At 51.2% G+C, this 13930-nt stretch overlaps 8 protein-coding genes across 8 annotated transcripts; 4 read left to right on the top strand and 4 right to left on the bottom strand.

Moving 5' to 3' along the window:
- Window positions 1-53: 53 nt before the first annotated feature.
- PHATRDRAFT_48660 (predicted protein) lies at window positions 54-1010 on the top strand (the record flags this gene model as incomplete). The annotated part of the gene is made up of 3 exons (XM_002183201.1): window positions 54-353; window positions 433-783; window positions 812-1010. 3 exons carry the CDS (start codon window positions 54-56, stop codon window positions 899-901), a joined length of 741 nt encoding a protein of 246 aa, XP_002183237.1. The 3' UTR covers window positions 902-1010.
- Window positions 1011-1405: 395 nt separating this feature from the next.
- On the top strand, window positions 1406-3093 carry FRE3 (ferric reductase; the record flags this gene model as incomplete). The annotated part of the gene is made up of 3 exons (XM_002183200.1): window positions 1406-1897; window positions 1985-2517; window positions 2635-3093. Exons 1-3 carry the CDS (start codon window positions 1621-1623, stop codon window positions 3091-3093), a joined length of 1269 nt encoding a protein of 422 aa, XP_002183236.1. The 5' UTR covers window positions 1406-1620.
- A 558-nt stretch (window positions 3094-3651) lies between these two features.
- Window positions 3652-5367, top strand: PHATRDRAFT_48658 (predicted protein). The gene is made up of 4 exons (XM_002183199.1): window positions 3652-3821; window positions 3930-4191; window positions 4293-4816; window positions 4902-5367. Exons 1-4 carry the CDS (start codon window positions 3744-3746, stop codon window positions 5319-5321), a joined length of 1284 nt encoding a protein of 427 aa, XP_002183235.1. The 5' UTR covers window positions 3652-3743; the 3' UTR covers window positions 5322-5367.
- Window positions 5355-7060, bottom strand: PHATRDRAFT_48657 (predicted protein). Its single transcript, XM_002183078.1, has one exon. It carries the CDS (start codon window positions 6806-6808, stop codon window positions 5453-5455), a length of 1356 nt encoding a protein of 451 aa, XP_002183114.1. The 5' UTR covers window positions 6809-7060; the 3' UTR covers window positions 5355-5452.
- Window positions 7061-7743: 683 nt separating this feature from the next.
- Window positions 7744-9307, bottom strand: PHATRDRAFT_48656 (predicted protein; the record flags this gene model as incomplete). The annotated part of the gene is made up of 4 exons (XM_002183077.1): window positions 9155-9307; window positions 8458-9035; window positions 8152-8368; window positions 7744-8028 (listed from the first exon to the last, which is right to left on the bottom strand). Exons 1-4 carry the CDS (start codon window positions 9287-9289, stop codon window positions 7744-7746), a joined length of 1215 nt encoding a protein of 404 aa, XP_002183113.1. The 5' UTR covers window positions 9290-9307.
- A 299-nt stretch (window positions 9308-9606) lies between these two features.
- On the top strand, window positions 9607-10631 carry PHATRDRAFT_39174 (predicted protein; the record flags this gene model as incomplete). The annotated part of the gene is made up of 2 exons (XM_002183198.1): window positions 9607-9700; window positions 9850-10631. 2 exons carry the CDS (start codon window positions 9607-9609, stop codon window positions 10629-10631), a joined length of 876 nt encoding a protein of 291 aa, XP_002183234.1.
- Window positions 10632-10827: 196 nt separating this feature from the next.
- PHATRDRAFT_39173 (predicted protein) lies at window positions 10828-12042 on the bottom strand (the record flags this gene model as incomplete). Its single annotated transcript, XM_002183076.1, has 1 exon — window positions 10828-12042. The coding sequence occupies one exon, from the start codon at window positions 12040-12042 to the stop codon at window positions 10828-10830; it is 1215 nt and encodes a 404-aa protein (XP_002183112.1).
- A 769-nt stretch (window positions 12043-12811) lies between these two features.
- Window positions 12812-13789, bottom strand: PHATRDRAFT_48655 (predicted protein; the record flags this gene model as incomplete). The annotated part of the gene is made up of 2 exons (XM_002183075.1): window positions 13178-13789; window positions 12812-13099 (listed from the first exon to the last, which is right to left on the bottom strand). The coding sequence occupies exons 1-2, from the start codon at window positions 13733-13735 to the stop codon at window positions 12812-12814; spliced, it is 846 nt and encodes a 281-aa protein (XP_002183111.1). The 5' UTR covers window positions 13736-13789.
- Window positions 13790-13930: the final 141 nt, after the last annotated feature.

Here is a 13930-nt window from a genome sequence, read left to right as displayed (position 1 = left end):
TATTCCTTGATTGCTGATCCACTGATTGTTACTCTTCATCAACAAAGACCAATATGGCGGCCAACTTACGCTTCTTGATGTCATCGGTAATTGTCTGCATGATAAAGTCTTCGCTCTCGATAGTGACAGCCAGGGACCTGAATGCTGAAGATTATGATGATCTTTCGCAAGGGATTACCAACGCTACTTTCTTGGACGAGGAAGAGGATGAAACGCGGTTGTGGAAAGCGCACGGATGGCTCATGGCCGCGGCCTGGGGTGTAATGGTACCGCTCGCTGTCGGTGCCAGTCTCCTGCGATCCTGGTTGCCAGAAGGACTATGGTTTCGTCTGCATCTAGCATTGAATGCGATTGTAAGTTTGCGCAAGACAGGAATTCTGGAAAATGAAAATGTTTTGCGAAGCTCAACGACTCTGCCTTGTCTTCGAATAGGCCATGTTTTGTGTGTTTGCTGGTTTCGGTATCGCGGTGCATGTCTTCAGCGACAATAACGAGAAACATTTCGTGGAATTCCAACACAGAAAGATGGATCTGGTTGTCTTTTTGTTGGCCGTTTTGCAGCTCGTGGGGGTTATTGTCCGACCGGGATTACCCAAACCAAATCCCAGTGATGCAACCACATCCGTTCCAGATAACATTGATACTGTTGGCAAAGAGGAGACCCTGCCAATGCCCCCAACCAAGAAGAGCCTGTTCCGGTCGATTTGGGAATACACACATCGAGTCTTGGGCATTGGAGGTCTCGCCCTCGCGTGGTGGACTTGTTACCCTTTGTTTACAATTGTACAATCAGGAGTTTGGAGGGGAAGAGTACACGGCAGCCTTTTGGGGTGTCACTGGTGGACTAGCTAGCGTAATTGCCATTTTGACCGTTTTTGCCAAGTTTGGTGGCTCAAAGTGAGGTCCCTATTGCCCTTGGGAATCTATGCCTCTGAGGCCAAGTTTGTTGAGCGAGGAACGCGTCACGGCTGTTCCGGGCCTTGGTATTTTCTCCCTCATTGTGGAACATTGTAGAGAACATTGTTTGCGTTACACTTTGTTAGCAACCACATAATAACTGGAGACGACTTCCCTGTTAGCACAATTTCGTAGATTTACGGCAACTGCAAGTCGCGTCGAACATGAATCACGGGTGAATCCTATGAAGAATTTACAGTTAGAATCCGTCTTACGAGACCAATAGATCCTAGACTGTGACGTCAACCTGAAACCACAACGGTCCGACACTTACTTCATTTTTGGAGTATTTGTAGGGTAGGTGCGCCCTTCTCTCTACTTATCGTCATTCGTCCCGAAACACCACTTATATGTTCCGTTCGTATTTTCTGAATTTTCTGGATGAAATCCTGCACGGGCAGCCACGGGCTTGGTCGTGCCTATTTTGAATCTACTCTGCCGTTGGTCGGCTTCTTGAGAATAACAACGCTAGAGTAGAGCTCAATTCCACATCCTACTAGCTAGAGAGTCGAAATTTAGGTCGTAGACTGCTCCGTCTCGAGCTATCAAACAGGTCACCCCTTCAGACTGAAGCTGGTCACGTACGATACGCAGATTCCACTGTCGCACCTTGCAGTTCATTCCATCCCTTCGAGTCCACAGTAATTATTGATCTCAGAAGCAATGAATCTGAACTTGCTACCGCCTCCGCTGTTCGTCTGCCTTGCGATATTGTCGGTGTTAGCAACGGCACAGCAGCAGCAACCGTCACCGAACGCCACCGGTTCGACCTTTGACTGTTCCTTCCGCGGCTCCTTGGATATCTTCAATGACGGCCGATTGCTGGTTCAGCAAATTACGCACCCAGAGGAAGAAACAGTGACCATTGAAATGACGTATGCTGGACAAGGATGGATGGGTTTTGGCTTTTCGGAGCGCGGTGAAATGCTGAACAACATTGGTAAGACACTGAAACACAGCTTTTGATGAGCATCGAGAATCACTTTCATCTCAATTTTGTGTCCAACTGCTTTCATTTCTGTGGTAGCCGTTCTGGGCGAACCAGGCGTAGATTCCACTACAGAGGTACCCAACCCATCCAAATGGTTCCTGGGTGGATTTGCACTTTCACAGGTTTCGCGTGTGGCCACGTTGCAGCAAACGTTGACGGAATCGAGTATTGTACAGAACGATACCCACACTGTGCTCCATTTTACCAAGCCGTTGGTGGAACCCAATGAGCGAGATGTCCTTACCAATGGCGCACCCAACACGGTTATTTTTTCCGTCGGTGCGACCAACCAAATTTTGGGTCCGCACATGCTGCAAGGCGCCTTTACGCTCGAGCTGACACCTTGTCGGAACGTAAACGAAGATCCAGACGAGGAAGCGCCGCTTGGAAATACCGGCGTGGACTTGTTCAATACAGAAGTGGCCAAGAAGAGTTTGTTGCAAGCGCACGGATGGCTAATGGCCACGGCCTGGGGTGTGCTGGTACCCATCGGTGTCGGTGCCAGTCTCCTGCGATCCTGGTTGCCGGATGGACTCTGGTTTCGTCTGCATCAAGGTTTCAATACGTTGGTAAGTGTATATGCAAGAAACATACGGACCGCACAAAAATTACAGACGTGCGGAAGGAACCCCAGTCGCTTTGGCGCATATTCGATGACTTTCTTACCGCGTGTTTGTTTCAAATAGGCCATTTTGTGTGTGATTGCTGGTTTCGGACTTGCGGTGCGCAGTGTCAGCAACCAGAATGAGTCCCATTTTGTGAACGAAACACACACGTTGGTGGGTTTGTTGGTGTTTTTGTTGGCCATTTTGCAGCTCGCGGGTGGCGTCTTTCGACCGGCCGCACCGAAAGCAAATGAGAGTGAGCTAGTAGCTCTCGACGCCGATGACACCGCCACCAACGAGGAAACGAAAGCGACAAATCTACCGATAAAAAAAAGCAGCTTCCGAATGCTTTGGGAATACAAGCACCGAGTCGTAGGCGTTGTGACCTTGCTTCTGGCGTGGCTGACATGTCAGACTGGATTGGAGTTGTATGCTGAAATTTTTGGCGTAGAGGAGTCGACCACAGCCTTTTGGAGCGTCACAGGAGGATTGGCAGGTGTCATAGTGGTGCTGACAATTTTTGCGAAGCTTCGAGGATAGCAGCGCTGTTCACTCTTGCATGCGTCTGTAGCATTCTTATGCGTTTTTTCTTTAATTCATAGAATACACTTTCTTCTTGGAATAGAGGCCTTACCGACATCTTTTGGGGTAGCAAAAGAAGACAGACAATGAATCGCTATCCTGCATATGACTGCATGTTACTTGGGTAGGCGGTACTCTACATCCAAGCTTGAATACGTACGGAGTGGTTTACAAGAATGATGACTGGCGAGTTCGATATGGCATGATTACGCGAATAAGAATGCTGACTTACGTGCTACATTACATCAATATCAATTCAAATTCACATTGTTCCATTTGATTTTGAGATGTGGCGTGGGGTATTGCCAATAGAAGCGGTGACAAACGGAGTTCTACTTCAATATTAGTATATTTAGAAATAGCTTTAACTATAAACAGAAATACTTGTTTCTGTCACGGTAAAATTGGCATAGAGCTATTGTCTACTCGGGTCAACGAGCATTTTCATGTCCAACTTAGAGTCACATCACGCGGAAGAATACCCTTTAATCGTAAAGTCCCTGGAGGGTGGGGCGGGCAACAAAGGGACATTCTGAAATGCACAACGGTCTTTCAGCCCCATTTCTACCGAAACCATCAACGCATCCAGCTTATGAAGAAGCAGTCAAATGGGCTGTAAGATAAAAAAGTTTTCGAACTTTCTACGAGACCATTACACTTGTTTTGTCACTCCCACCTATAGCACTGTACGCGATCGTGCAAACGAAATCCTGCTCACATTTTGCCGCGATCGCTCCATGTTCAACACAGGACATACTCACACATCTCTCACTTTCTCGCTTGCTGTATTCTAGCAACGGATATTCTACAAGCAATTCGTTATGATGAAGTTTGCATTCTTTGCCGCAGCTCTTTCGCTCTCCGGAACATTCTCTGTTGCACAGGACCTTGACTGTTCCTTCCAGCAGAATATTGAGATTCTACAAGATGACCTACTAACCTTGCGACAAATCAGCAACCCGGTAGACCGAAGTGTGAGCATTGAGCTTGAGTATCGTGGACAGGGCTGGCTTGGCTTCGGCTTTTCATCGGGGGGAGAAATGATCGGAAATATTGGTACGTTGCTCGTTTCGTCAATGAAGACGGGAAGTTACACCTAGCTTTTCAAGGGATCTCATACCTTGCACGTACGTCTCTGGCTACGCACTTCACTACAGCTGTCATCGGAGAACCTGGAGTAGAATCGACTGCCGACTCCCCGAACCCGGCCAAGTATTTTCTGGGCAGTTTTGGTTTGAGCGGAGTTGGGAGGGTCAGTGGTGCACGTCAGACTCTGGCAGACGCTAGTATTTCCCAAAATGCCACCCACACTACTCTGCGTTTCACCAAATTGCTCGAAGAAGCAGACGAATTGGCTATATCAGACTCGGAGTCAAACTTTGCTATTTTCGCCGTGGGACGTACCAACACGCTTCAGGGAGTACACATCCGGAACGGTGCTTTTCCATTGTTGCTTAGCCAGTGCCGAGACACCAACAGTACCGACGATGTGCCTCTAGGGGACGTCGTGGTGGACTTATTTAATGATGAGTTACCAAAGAAGAACTTGTGGCAAGCGCATGGATTCATGATGGCCGTTGCATGGGGAATCATTGTCCCGATCGCAATTGGTTCAAGTATTCTTCGAAGCCTCCTCCCAGACACTATGTGGTTTAATCTCCACTTTGGGCTAAATTCTTTGGTAGGTCGATCTAGTCTACACCGCCAGGCTGCAAAATGAAAGTTTTCCAACAAAGTGCTTCTCTTGTATTCTTCTTTTCTTTTAGGCCGTTCTCACAGTGATCGCTTCCTTCGGTCTCGCTGTTTATGGAATCAGCGACCAGAACAAGAAACACTTTACCGAGGATACGCATCAGCTTGTGGGACTGATCGTTTTCCTTTTGGCTGTCTTGCAACTGTTGAGCGGTCTGTGCCGTCCTCATCTTCGAAAACCGACGACTAACGGTGAGGAACATCCAATTCGATTGAGAAAGATGAAACCGCGACGATTGTGGGAGTACAAGCATCGCATTGTGGGTGTCTCTACTTTGGCTCTAGCGTGGTGGAATTGTTACTCCGGGATTGGCCTGTACGCGGAAAGAATCGAAGCAGAAAACGAAATCGTGCACACCATCACCCTTTTTGCTATCGCTGGTGGTATTGTCGGCACAGTTTTTGTTGTCTACTGCATTCTACGTTGTACTTGATGCTTACTTGCATGTTGAAAATGGTCACCGTTTGCTACAAGCGTGTAGATTTTTAGTTTTAGCAAATAGTCCGACAATATATATATGGCCGATGCTTGTAGGACTGGGCTTCTGCTTCAAACACGTAAAACTTAGGCTTGGTTGCGTTTCTTCCTGGTCGATACAGGCGCCCACTCGTCGCCATCTCCATTCTCATGGTTATTGGCAGTTCCGTTTGACGGTATGATCAAATTCTCCTGCTGCTGGAGTTCCAGTGCCAGCTGCGCATCGAAACCGACCCCGTTGTCGTGAGTCGTAGTCACCGATGATGATTGCCGCTGCTCTTTCGTGGCAGTCACTTTCTTCTTCTTTTTCTTCTTCTTGTGGACGTTGTCCGCTTCTGTCCAATTGTTGGACAATACGGTAGAAGCGTTACTAGGAACCACTGGCTTCTCATCAGGTACGCTGGGCTTGGGGGTTTCGGTCGTAGCAACGTGTCCACCGTCCCCTCCCACCGTTTGCCACCCATCCGTGCTGTCGAGGCTCACGTCTGCTTTGGTGGAAAACACGGGTGCCGACAAAGGTTGGCTACGCTCCGGTGGCGGTGTATGGCTCGCCGGCGCAACCACTTCGTTCATTAAAGTCGACTTTTTCGCCGTCTTGGCTTTGGCCTTTTTCGGTTTCTTTTTGGGCGCCGCCGTGCTTGAGGGAACCGATTCCGGCACGACAACCGCATCTTTCAATTCCGCCACAATCTGTTCATCCACGTTCTCGTGTGCGGTCTCGTGGCTGTAGCTGGTGGCAAGCGTTGTCGCTTTCGTTCCCGATCTGGCCTTGTTTTTCGGTTCCTTCTTGTGCCCGCTCTTGCGTTTTTCGAGACGCGTCGCCTTGGCCTTATCCGCCGCGGACGGTTCCGACAGCGTCTTGTAGAGTTGGTACAAGGCCACACCGAGTAAAGCCAAGACGACAATCCACTGGAAAACGGGCACGCCGTCCTTTTGGAGTTGTTCGATGCGTTCACCTTTACGCCACACCTTGGGGGACTCGGTCGTCCGCGACGCGCGCTTGGGTGGTTGGGAACGGCGACTGCCGTCGCGGCCTTGGGACGTCGACTCTGTCTTCCTACGCTGCACTTGTTCGGCCACCGCCGCGGCGAGTTCCGGATCATCCTGCAAGGCTTGCAGGAATTCGCCTTCCGACAATCCGTGCAAATCACTCAATTCCAATTTGCCACGGGGTGGAATCCCACTACTCCCCCGCGCACGCGTCACGGACCGAGGATGCGACGACTGCCGACGCGGAGCGGATTCCACCGCCGGTGGAGCGGCTAGTGGCGGAGGATAGACGTAGTGACGGGACGCATCCCGCGCGCGTGGCTTGTACAGTAAGCTGCTGCTCGAACGGGGTCCGTCCCGCGAACGTTCGGCCGTGAATTGATCCACCAAATTCGCGTTGATCGAATTTTGTTGGAGTGTTTCGGGACCGGATTCGGTCGCCAATTGGACCATGGCAACGTAGGTGTCGGGATTTCGTTACCGCACTACGGGAGTGTGTGCGTGTGTGTGTGTGGAGGGAAAGTCGAGACGATCGACCGTTCCAATCCGACCTTTTGTCCAAAACTTTGATACCGGACTACAGGAGAAGACCGACCCGTTTCAATGGTCACCTCTACGACGCAAGAGTGAGAGAGAGAAAGTGAGCCCAGCGGTACGAACCACAAACAGATTTGGTTTGTCGTACGGCCCACCTGAGCTGATGTGCTCGCACAGAGTGTGGTGTACGTGACCGAAGAAAGAGGTGCCACAAGTCCACTCACTCGGTCAACACACACACACACGAGAGAGAGCTCGGGACGGGGGGCGGCTTCCGTTGGAGAGAGTGACGACCACGAGTCGGTAGGAATGTAGTACCGTACGGTATGTATGTGACTGACAGTGACGACATTCCCCATCCAATCCTATATAATTCTCCAAAGGTTCCACGCGTCTTGTATCGCACCGGTAAATTCTCTCAATCCCGGGTATTTCGTGATCCAAGCCAACGCACCCAAAGATACCTTCACTCACTGTCAATCGGGATCTCACCCCAATGGTGTTTCGTTGTTCCTTTAGCACACCCCGTAATCGACATTCGTTGCACACGTACCGTTAAAAAAGTGTGTGTCCTATCTCTCTCTGTCTATCTTACTACCGTGCGAAGTAACTCCGGATGGTAGATGTGCAATGAACGTTAGGGTCGAAGCGAACGGTGATGTCCGTATTCGACCGGACGACGGTCAGTCGCACAAATGAGTCACTGTCAGTTCCTAGCTCTACAAGCATCATCGCTAAATCCCCACACATAGCTAGACGTAAGCCGGGAGGTTCACTACTAGTACTACTAGTAGAGTATGGGAGGAACCGAGCCGCGTCCAAGGCGGGCACTCGCTAATATTTCGATCCTTTTACACGTCTACTTTGTTGTACGCTAGGGGGTTGTTTTTCACGGGGCCTTTTTCCGGAGCCCCCTGTCGGGCCCGGCGCATTTGTTCCACCGTGGCGTAGCCCATGACGGCATCGTACGAGTCCCACAAAGGATCGGTGGGTAGGCACCAGGTCCACCGGGGACCAATGCCAAAGATCGTCCGCATCGGAATGGCGTCTTCCGTAGCCTCGTTCCACTCGTTCATGGCCTTTTTCTTGAGCCGATCAATCGTACCGACACCCGTCATTATCGTGTAAATGACGTTCTAGGAGAAAATGTGGAAAACAAAGTAGAAAGAGTGAGTATATACAAAAAGAGCAAAACAAAACCAAAAAGTTTTTCAAAAAGCCAAACGACGTTACCGTCCACGTTCTTGTGGGGAACCTACCATAAGCATACTACTGGTAAACAAGAGTGCCCCGATACAAAGCCAAGTCATGACTCGCACCAATTGTATTTCCACACCGCTGAATTCACAGTTTTCATTGTTGCAGCCAAAATAGTTGACGCTAAAGAGAATTAACGCCAAGACCGATCCCGTCCACGTATAGCTCAAAAACAAAAAGAAATGTTTCAGGTTGCCGGTGCCGATACAATTGTTCATCCTGTTCCCAAAATAGAGGTACACCGGTGAGTGAACCGACGAGTTGGAACCACGACACGGCGTACTCCACCGGTGGACGATTGTACGTACCACGGACAGTGGTGGTCCATTCCACTGACGCATCGATTGCATATCCTACAATGGTGTGCCTGCTCCGGTTTAAAGACGTTGCACACGGAGCACATGGCGTGGAATCGCACACTGGGATTAGGGGAAGGAATGGCCGAGGCCGGTACGGTCCCGGGGTCGGTGAGCATGGTTTTAGCGTGCGAGGCCAACGCCAAGTTACACAAGGTACACTGCAAAAAAGTAACAGGCATAGGCAAATGGCCGTTCTGTGCGAGTACGACCAAGGTCAAGCCGGAGTAGAGGAAGAGTACCCATACAAGGATCGCAATAATAAGGCCTGCTGAATCGGTCACGTTGCACCACACTCCGTCGTCTTCGCGTGTTCCGAAACTCCACCGCCAGGATTCGTCGTTGGTGAGGTCTTCAAAAGCGTGATCGTCCGTTTGCGGGGGCAGTACTCTGAGAACACCCCGTTGGATCGCTTGCTGGAGGCGGCCAACGCATTGACCCAGCCGCGAACGTCGGTCCGCCTTGTCGAGACGAGACGGGACGGACTCGTCGTCGTCCGATCGGAAGGACACTTCCTCCATAGATATATGCTGGTACAGCCAACGGAAAAAGAGAAACAACACACGTCAGCAGTGGCGGAACAGTCTCGGGATGGACCGCTGTTTCGGTTGGGACGAACTGGCGGCGATGCATCAAAAGGACGACGCACCTGGGGTCCATCGTGCTGGTGAGACGCTCGTCTCCGCACCGACGTCTCGTCGTGTGCTTGCCTCTGCTGTTCCTGCGCAATGGGATGCTGGCCTCGTTTAATTAATGGGACGCGTTCACCTCGCGAATGCAACATTTTGGAGTCGGGTCTCGTCTCGTCTACTTTGGTTTTGTTGGAATGGGTGGATCGAATCCTCCGTTGCTCCGTTCTTCCCCGTCCAGGCAGCGTACTCGGATAGGACTGATCCGTCTCGACCAAGCCGTCCTACCGGGACACTCCCTGGATTTCCAGTTACTTACGATATTCTGGACTGGACTGGACTGGACGATTCCGCATACACCGGATAAGGGTAGGGTTTTACATAGGCCAATGGATTGACAGTGACATTTTTCCAAGCTGTTTGTGTCTGGCCTACCCCGGGTAGACATTTCGGGATCCAATCGAGTCACGCCATGGACCCGATCCGTCACGAAGAATCGGAGAGGATGCCGATGACGTTGGTACCGAACAGGCCTCTCCCCGAAGCAAGCTTCGATGCCTTTGACGGTGTAATCTGTCGGGGCAGGCAGGAAGGCATGCACACATACGCCTACTACATACCCATGGGGCTCACTCACTGTCACCCACAGTCAACCCTTCCGTCTAGGAAGGCACGTTTGCACTACTCTTTCGAATGCGGTCCTACTCTCCAACAGTAAAAGCAGTAGTGTTGGGATACTACAGTACACTGCTGTGTACCCGACCTGGATCGGGAGAAGCGTTCGCTTTTCGTTCCGATCGGTCGCGACGATCCATCCGTTCCCAACATTGCTCGTGGACGCATCCTCCCGAAGTCTTTCGATCCCCGTCCTTGTATTTAAAGGATCAGCGAGACGATGAGGAAGACGACAATCAACGGAAACCATCCAACGCCACACCAGAACCCGTCAACGACGTTCTTTCCCGATTTACCGCTCCCCGAATCGACGACCCATTCCTACCCTTATCCGACGTCCTCGTCGCGCAAATCATCGCTCCGAGTCTACAGATCGCCTGGTTGAGTCTCAATCACGCACCGTCACCTTCCTGGCTCCAACCCATATTCGCCACCTCCACACTCTACAGCAGTCGCGGGAGTCTGATCGCTCCCACACTCATTCACGGCGCCGCACTGGCCTCGTGTTGGATCGTGGGAGCCCTGGCGGCCCGCGCCTACCAACAAGACGCGATCGCGGCCGACGCCGACGGTAAACTGGGCACCGTGCTCGCGCGAGTCGTACAGGCCGGGGCCTTTGCCACGGGAATACTGATCCTGGCCACCCAAACGGATCTCTTTCTCGAATACGGACGCTGGGTTCAAGTCGGCGAAACGGAAGAAATTGATTTTCGACTCCTCGTGGCACTGGTGGAACTCAGTAACGACGTTTTTTTCGAAGCGACCACTATGGTTACCTGGAGACTGTATCTGGCCTGGCAAAGCGTGCGGCGGCAGCGATAGCAATAGTGGTGGCGCTCGACTCGTCACGGCGTCTAAGTCTATGACATACCTAGGAGGCCAGCATACCGTGCTACTCGCTCGGATCTTGTTTTTATTTTTGTTCTCCAGATTTTCAATCAGACTTAGTTACAAATAATTGTAGGGATGCCGAGAAAGTAAGGTGGCCCGCTGTGCTTTGTGATTACTCATATTCACACTACCACGCCCCGCAACCACACATGGACCACGTTCCCGACTCGTTGTTGGTCGCAACTCTCTCCATCGTCGTATCGGTTGCGCAGAACGAAAAATAGCCACAAAAGTCTAGACGCACGGCTTTTTTACCATCCACGACGGAGTCACTATCAAGTGGCTCGGACGTGACGGTCACGTACGCGTATTGTTCTTTCGTAACGGGATCGGTACGAACCGCCTCGGTCCGAATGACTTTGCGATCACTCAGCAAGCGACTAGTGGTAAACACAACCGTCCCGTTGGCCAACGTCTCCGACCGTCCCGTCCATCCTGAAGGCTGGGAAGATCGAGAAGGTGACAAGGGAATTACCTCGTTCGTCTTGGGAGCATCCATTGCTTCCAACGGTCTCGATAACGATAGCTCGGAGCCAAAGACCATGGTAAAGACTTGAAATGGATCGCGGAAAGGTTCCCAGCGGCGCGCCCGAAACAAAAGCTGAAGCGGACCACCGAACAGGCGATTCATTTCCGACTCGGTGTATTGAATGTCTAAATCCTCATCCTCTACGTTGGTGTTCGGAAGGTATGTTGTGGATTGGGCAGTGTCATTCTTTGGTGTCAGGGAGTCTATCATTCCGCAACTCCACAGCCTCATTGTATCCTGCCTATCCGTCGGGTTGGACCGCTTTACCACTGGGATACCAACGTCTTTGCTATTTGCGTGCAAAGTTTCTGTTAGATTTGTCTCTGGCTGATCCGGATTTGAACTGGTGTCGGATGACGCAAGAGCCAGGGTCGGTAGACAGTGCGTCGGATAGGCCTCCGCACGTGTCTCGGGCCGCTTCGACTGTTTCGGATCTATCGTCTCCACTTTGACGTTACGCCCGCCTACACGAATATCTCCTTTCGGTAAGTGACGAATCCGCGCTCGGTAATCGAAATCCCGGTGCAAGGCGTCGAAGCGGCGACGGGCTTCCTTGTCCAAGAGCGTTTCGTAGCAGGCCGCGAGAACGCCAAAGACTTGGAGTCGTCGCTCGCGTTCCTCCCGAGAGGCGTTGGCGGACCGTCCGGGATGATTCCAAAGCGCCAAGCGCCGGTATGAGTGTCGAATTTCGGAATCCGTGGCGTCTTTACGGACCTGCAACACCTGGTACGGGTCAACAATGACCGGGTCCGACAATGGTGGAGACTGGTCCGTGGTTCGCTCCGGGGAGGGGAAGAAACGAAACAATTCCATGCCGAATCACTCCCTAGCGCTGGGTTTGAGCGTGCTCATTCACTGCTCAAGCGTACTGTGCTGTGAGGCCAGTGCGATGGTTGCGAAGCAATCAATCAATACTCTCCGTGCGGTCAAGTCGAATAAGAAGAGATGCAACGGTTTGGAAACGCAACTCCAGCTGACAGTAATCTACAAACGGCCAGCCGTTGTCTTTCGTTCCTCTCGCTGGTCTTTCTGGAACGATTCAAATTAGGTGGCATTGGGCACACACGCTGGGCACACAACGGGTTCGAGATTGCCCCCTCGTTCGACGGGCTTTGTTGGGACGACGTTCCGATGCCTTATATTTCCTCGGCCTACCGGAACTCGATGTGGATGGGAGCAATCTCGGGATGTACCTACTACAACTTAACCGTTGAATTCCTGAAAGATTATGTATTAAATTCGCCGAAACCTAACCGGCACTTACAAAAAATAGATTGGAACAAATTCAACGAATATCACTTTACTTGTTGTTAGACCGTAGGAATCGCTGCTCGCGCGTTTTCACGAAAACTGCAAATTCCAAATCGGGCGGACCACCAAAACCTACCTACTCCCACCATTCCAGCCACATTCGCCACGGAAGCGAATCGTAGGGCATTTTTTGACGTTGTGTTGTTGCATGGCGTGCCGTATCAATCATTGACACTCGGACACATCCAATAGTAGTGTGCAACATTGGATATAGTGACAATGGTGCCGACCTTATCCTCACTATTTGAACAGCAATTGACACCACTTACAGTTAGACCATTGCGTCATAATCAAACGCCACGCCAAATATCGACTCTTGATCTTGTTGACTCTCTTTGTAAACTTGCGAATTCTTTGCGAATAGAGTTGTGGTACTGTAGGCGGATGACATGCGAAAGGCCTCACGGAGACGTTCTTCGTCCACTGGACGAGTGGAAAAGGCACGGAGTCGGATCATGAGCTGGTTCATTTCCATTGCGGAAAGTTGGCTGTTACCGTCCACATCGGACTGTAGGATTGCTGCCAAAAAGCTTTGTAGCTCCCGCGCTTGTTGGAGTTTCTAAAAGAACGACTGTGTTGAGTAAAGAACGAACGCCAACTCCTGAACAGAGCAGCTTCCTCCAACCATCCAACCTACCTTCATTTCTCGTTGTACTTCTCCATTTTCCTTTACTAAACAACGGAACTCTTCGACGTTTAATCCATTTTGTTGAGCCGTTTGCTGTAGCTCTTCTTCCAGTCCTTCCAACTTGGCCACTTCGAGCTGGAGCCGAGAAATCTCCTCGTGTAGTCGCCCGTTTTGGTAATAAAGTCGATTGCACGCCTCCCGACACTGATTGATAACTTGGCGAAAGGTTGGCATCTTGTTCAACCACACCCGCTGCACAATTGTGTAGGGTGCAACCGCCAGGGGGATGCAAAAGGCCACGTAGCAAACGGTGCTGAGGTGCCAAGTCATGGCCAACAGGGCCGTCACGACGGAAGCCAACGCCACCCCTACGACTGCAAGCGTCACATTGCGTTTGAGACGACGACGGGATTTGTGACGTTCGACGGCATTGGATGGGGTTTCCAATGAGTAGTCCGGGGCGGTGCTCGCTTGGTGCGCCGACGACAGCTGGTGGACGGTCTGGGCCGCCGCCACCATACTGCCGGCGCTGTTCATACCGAGTGGGACGTAATCGCGATCCGCCATTCAACAACCGGCCGAAACAAGGTGGTCGGATCCACTGCAACCGGGAATAACCAGAATATAGTCACGTCGTCGGGGAGAGTCGAGCCAGATTCACTTTTCCAGAATTGATTGACTCACAGTCAACAACCGGAGTATCCAAGCAAAGCGAATTCCGATATGGCGACTGGAGGGAAGGATCTTGCGGATAGTGTCGAG

This window comes from Phaeodactylum tricornutum, chromosome 18 (genome assembly GCF_000150955.2).
Source record: "Phaeodactylum tricornutum CCAP 1055/1 chromosome 18, whole genome shotgun sequence".
NCBI lineage: Eukaryota > Bacillariophyta > Bacillariophyceae > Surirellales > Neidiaceae > Phaeodactylum > Phaeodactylum tricornutum.
This window is presented reverse-complemented; position numbering and strand designations above follow the sequence as displayed.